The sequence below is a fragment of the Clinocottus analis genome, unplaced genomic scaffold (genome assembly GCF_023055335.1).
Source record: "Clinocottus analis isolate CAN_PGR_092001 unplaced genomic scaffold, fCliAna1.0.p SCAF_5, whole genome shotgun sequence".
NCBI lineage: Eukaryota > Metazoa > Chordata > Actinopteri > Perciformes > Cottidae > Clinocottus > Clinocottus analis.
In genome coordinates this window covers 2,463,446-2,469,445 of record NW_027176207.1, presented here as the reverse complement: position 1 = coordinate 2,469,445, position 6,000 = coordinate 2,463,446, and the positions used below count along the sequence as shown (strand labels likewise).

At 46.4% G+C, this 6,000-nt stretch overlaps 1 protein-coding gene across 2 annotated transcripts in view; it reads right to left on the bottom strand.

The window, feature by feature from the left end:
* Nucleotides 1-6,000, bottom strand: part of LOC137803003 (vacuole membrane protein 1-like) — a 55,497-nt gene that overhangs the window by 36,806 nt on the left and 12,691 nt on the right. For both annotated transcript variants that reach the window (XM_068601246.1, XM_068601245.1), the window contains exon 6: nucleotides 483-701. In XM_068601246.1, coding sequence (XP_068457347.1) covers nucleotides 483-701 — 219 coding nt within the window. The remainder of the gene's footprint in view (nucleotides 1-482; nucleotides 702-6,000) is intronic.

Here is a 6,000-nt window from a genome sequence, read left to right as displayed (position 1 = left end):
GAGACGAGGGACGAGACACAAGAGACGAGAGACGAGAAACGAGAGAAGAGAGACTAGAGACGACAGACTAGAGATGAGAGAAGAGAGACGGGAGACGAGGGATGAGAGACTAGAGACGAGAGACGAGAACGAGAGACGAGAACGAGAACAAGGAACGAGGAACGTGGAAAGAGAACGAGGAAAGAGCACGAGACACGGGTGACGAGAACGAGAGACGAGAACGAGAGAAGAGAGACGAGAGACGAGACGAGAACGAGAGACGAGAACGAAAACAAGTAACGAGGAAAGACAACGAGGAACGAGGAAAGAGAACGAGGAACGAGGAAACAGCACGAGGAACGAGGAACGAGAACGAGAGACGGGAGACGAGAACGAGAGACGGTTATTCGATTGCTCGTTAGGTCGTTAGCTTGTTAGCTCGTTAGCTCGTGAGCTCGTTAGCGCTTCCAGCCGGCAGGATGCACAGCCGGTGTGTGACTCACCCACATGCAAGCTTCGAGGCGGACTTTGGAGATGATGGTCCAGAGAGAGATGCTTTCCTGGATGGCAGCCGACTCCTCCGCCCCCGCGGCCTCCACGCCCACCCGCTCGGCATCGGAGCCCCGTTGGGGACAGACGATCTGGTCCGGATAGGGAGGTTCGGGGAAATCCACCGAGCCGCATTCATAGGCCGCCAAGGTCACCGACGCTATGTGTGGTCCCTATGTGAGATAGAGGAAGACAAAAGATGCAGGCGGAGAAAGGGGAAGATGAAAAGAAAAGGAGAAAAGAGTGAAACATTAGTGGGAGTTGTGAATCTACCTGTTGGAAGTAGTTTTGAGTCAGAGGAAGACCCCTGAGCTCATGGAGGAAGTCACAGATGTGAGTCAAATACTGATAACCAGTGGAACCATCTTATCAATTTTAGCAAACATCCTAGTATGATTCAAAGCAAAAAAAAGTATAAAAATACTACTTTGCAGTTAAATATTTAACATTTATTCCACAACTTTGACATAATGAGGACATTTTATTAAAACAATTCAGTATATTAAGATATGTATAAAATCCCAAAACCAATGTAAGAGCAGTGTACAAAAGCACAAAAACAATAATTATGTTAGCTTACGCCTTGTTACAGACACACAGAGCCAACGTGCCTCAAAGACTCAGAGGACAACAAATGGAAAACAAGTATTGTCTGAACACAGGAGAGGACTCTCTCCCTTTCCCAGGTACACAAACAACACAGGAACCAGAAGGGAGGAAGAGAGGTTGGATTTCTGGTGTGTATTGAAAGTTGACTCAGCGGCCAGCTTTGTGTTCTTGTTCAAACCTGAAAACAAGTCGTCCCAACATCCCCAGTACAGCTGAGCCCGGACACACACACTCACGATGAAACTCAATGACACAGAAATTCATGTCGGACACCTGTTTTAACGGGTAATTCAATTTGAATTAAAGTAAAGGCGGGAGCATTAGCTTGCAGTGAGCTAGCACTGGATTGCAGTGAGCTAGCACTAGATTGAAGTGAGCTAGCACTAACTTGCAGTGAGCTAGCACTAGCTTGAAGTGAGCTAGCACTAGCTTGCAGTGACCTAGCACTAACTTGCAATGAGCTAGCACTAGCTTGAAGTGAGCTAGCACTAGATTGAAGTGAGCTAGCACTAGATTGAAGTGAGCTAGCACTAGCTTGCAGTGACCTAGCACTAACTTGCAATGAGCTAGCACTAGCTTGAAGTGAGCTAGCACTAGATTGAAGTGAGCTAGCACTAGATTGAAGTGAGCTAGCACTAACTTGCACTGAGCTAGCACTAGCTTGAAGTGAGCTAGCACTAGCTTGAAGTGAGCTAGCACTAGATTGAAGTGAGCTCGCACTTGCTTGAAGTGAGCTTGCACTAACTTGCACTGAGCTAGCACTAGCTTGAAGTAAGCTAGCACTAGCTTGCAGTGACCTAGCACTAGCTTGCAGTGAGCTAGCACTAGCTTGCAGTTATTCCTGTAGTATAAGTACCCTCATCAAAGTGTGTTGCCTCAGAGGAACAAGAAACTACTTGTTCAAAGGCCCGGCGGCCGCTCTACACTGACTCATGATGACAATGAGGTTGTTAACATCGTTACGCACGATGTTTGATTAAGTGTAAAACCGAGCAGGATCCGGTCAGGAGGAGAAAGCTCAACGAGAAAGGCACAATACACACTGAACAATGGCGGCGATTATCAAACAAGTGAGTAACGTGCGTGTGATCCCTTCAAATAAAGGAGATCCAGCGAGCGGGTCGATGTCAGCGGGCCCCTTGTTGTGTACTCTGTCTATTCTCCGTGTTTACACTCATGCGTATGTGTGCAAGAAAGGGCGCTCCCAGTGACGCACGGGGGCAGTTTGGCATGACGCAACGTAGCACCAAAGGGATCCGGCGAACCCCGGGGTGGGGCCGGAGCTTCCGGAGCCGCATGGGACGAAGCAGGATGGGACAGGACGGGACGAGGAAGGGCAGGACAGAAGCGTGCGAGGCAACAGGAAACAGAGATGTCTCCTTCAGGAAAACACACACACTCCTTTCAGATGATGCAGATTAGTTTCTATGTAGACAGTATTAGTGAGTAGGCACGGTCACATTTACATCAATTATTGGAGGACTTAATGAGACGACGTCAGATGTTTGCTCGCACACATTCTGACGAAAGTAGAAGAAAGTGGAAAATGTTTAGTGACCCAGAAGGAGAAGTCAAGAAACTCCCCGCACTGACCCCGTCAGACTGGATACTCCTCAGCCTCACATCCTCCCCAATGACTCTCAAGTGGGATCACACTGCCCTGAGACACACACACACACACACACACACACACACACACACACACACACACACACACTTCATGTACACAGACTCCTCAAGCCGAATGTTTGTGTGGCCAAAAAACCCAATATTCATATCGCTCACACCTTCCAAGTCTATCTCAGGGAATGTGTGTTTACCAAACACACACACACACACACACACACACACACACACACACACACACAGCCTGCCAACAGAGACCGTTGCCTGACTCTGAGTACCTTCTCTCTCTCTCTCTCTTATGATGTGTCACTGCTTCTCACGTTACACAAAAGCTCAGTCCTCTTATGTTGTCCAGGTGACTCATCATTAATCTGCACCTTAGTACACACACGTACACACACGTACACACACACACGCACACACACACAAACACACACAAACACACACACACACACACACACATGGTATAGATGATGACGATTAATTTAAGGGAAACCAGAGAAACCATTGTTCTTTCTCATACGCCGTTTACTATAAACAGATTAGTGGTGAGGGTGTGTGTGTGTGTGCGTGCGTGTGTGTGTGCGTGCGTGTGCTAAAATAACTATTCCACTGTTCCACCTCCTAACTGTGTTTAATTTGCCAAATGCTGACGATGTTTGAAGCCACTGACATACACATACACATCGGTGCTGCCAACTTATCATCACTAAGAGTGAACTTCTTTGTGACAATAGAGGAAATAAAAACATGTTCACAGCAACACATATAACAACTAGTTGAGAACCAATACACAGACAGGATAAACTGACAGCCATTAGGCGAGCTAAAGCTGATGAAATGTCCTGATATAAAGTGTCAGATATGTCCTCCAGGTCTACTACAGATCTGCAATTTCCTGATTGTTAAAATGTTTCTAGGAACAATGAGCTAAACCACAGAAGAGCAAATGGAGGATGCCGTATGTGTGCACAGAAGGTGCAACGCAAATGTTTTCAGTTGCTAATGTTAGCGCAGAACAACGTAGCAGTGAGTGATTGATATGAACCGTTTGGTTTTTTGGTAACAATGAACAACAGCAACAACTGTTGAAAACTACACGTTGCCTTGAAGCCTGACTCATTCTTCACCACACATGAATACTGACAGGGTCACGTTGTGTAGCTCCTCGAGATAGCAAAAGCAAGTCAACAAAAACAGGTGTTGGGTTACATTTGATCCTACGTGACGGGGGGTGAACTGTTCAATGACCTGTCATGGACGAGTGACCGCGGTCGGCCGCGAGCGCGGCAGTTACTGAAGCTTCCTCTCAGAGCCGCAACGTGAGCAAAGTTAGCATCAGCGGGCTAACTGAAGGAGGAAGTGAAAGCCGGTTGGCCGATATCTAGTGACAGAGACGCTCTCACAACTGCTTTGGGCCGAGGGATCCAGCGCAAAAACATCACAGTAGCGGAAAAAGTCGCACGGGAGCATCCTGGACATTTCGAATGGGAGCAACGTCGGCAACGTCGGCAATGTCGGCAACGACCGGCACGCGGCAAACACATATAAAAAAAACACTGATATACACTAGTGTTGAAAAGTTTGGGGTCACTTCGATATGTCCATATTTTTCAAAGAAAAGCACTTTTTTGTTTCAATAAAGATAACAATTAATGAACACAAATATAATCTATACATTGTTAATGTGGTGAAAGACTATTCTAGATGGAAACGTCTGGTTGTTAATGAAATATCTACATAGGTGTATAGAGGCCCATTTCCAGCAGCTATCACTTTAGTGATAGCTATCTGATGGTACATTGTGTTTAGAAGACTAATGGATGATAGAAAACCCTTGAAAACCCTCGAAAACCCTTGTGAAGTGATGTCACACAGCTGAAAACAGCTCTGCTGGTGAGAGAAGCTATAAAACTGTTCTTCCTTTGAGCTAGTTGAGGATCTGGAGCGTCACATTTGTGGGTTTAATTAGACTCGATATATACTTGCGGAGAAGAACTTGCGGTAGTGTATGTACCTGCATAGTTTCCCAATATACATTTGTGTTGGGCTACGATTTAATGACCAAATTTAGCACCCAATTTCAATCGTTTTGAATCCCATAATCGTCCCTGTCACAGCCGTGGCGTGCCCTCCTCTTGTTAGTTCACGGTGGCGAATGCAGTTGCTTCCCGAAAAGCCTCAAACCGAGCCGTTAATGGGCGAGCATAAACAGCCCGTGTTCCTCAGTGACCAAGACCGCAGGACGGTCCAGTCATTAACAGGTCGCTGTGGTCGTCAAGGGCCATTTAAGCTAATTAGACACGGTCCGGCTAGCATAACCTGCTAACCGCCTCTTACAGTGGGGAGACTGTGCCGGAGGCGAAGCAGCACAAACATCAGAGGTTACAGTTCCTTATGAAGAATCCCCCCGGTGTCAGGGAGGTACGAGGTCGCGACAGAGAGGAGGGTTGGAAACCACACACACACACACACACACACACACACACACACACACAGTCTGACGCTTTCATTTTTGATCCAAACTATTTGAAACTGACTTTAAATGTATTGTGCAAGTTCGGGACTCAGGGTGGCACATTCGATAACTTCCCTTTGCACGTGTTGAATATATAAAATGAAATTGAGACATGCTGTGCTCATATACAATGACTTAACTGAGTAAGAGTTCCCGTTTGCGTAATTACCGATACCAGTTAATCTTTTCTTCTGGTAACCTTATCTGAACAGGAAACTACAAGTTCAAGTGTGTCGGTGGCAAAGAAAAAACCGTCCTGAATGAACCTTTGTGCGTCTTAAAAAACACTCCAATTGGCAGTGAAATGAACCTGCTTTATGTATCTATAACGACATATTAACAATGTACAATAAGCACCACACGGAGATCACATAACGCAGATAGCACACTTTGTGTCTTTTGTTGAAATCTAAAGCTCTGACTTTCTGCCGATGCTGTGAATGAAACACATCAAAGAGCAAAGAGGGTGTACATTGCTTCTTTGATGGGTTTCATTTGGACACCTTCAAACTCCTGCGGGGAAACAAAACGTTGGTCCCCGTGGAAAAAAAAAAAAAGTCTGACAGACCCGCCTGAGGGCGACGGCGGTGCGACGGGGGGAACAGAGGAGTCTTGGGTGACCTTTGTGGTAGAATTTCAGAACAAATCTCCGCTTCGAACAACCTTAACATTTCACATCGTGCCAGGATCCCGCTGGTTTGGTCTGGCTTGTTCTGGCA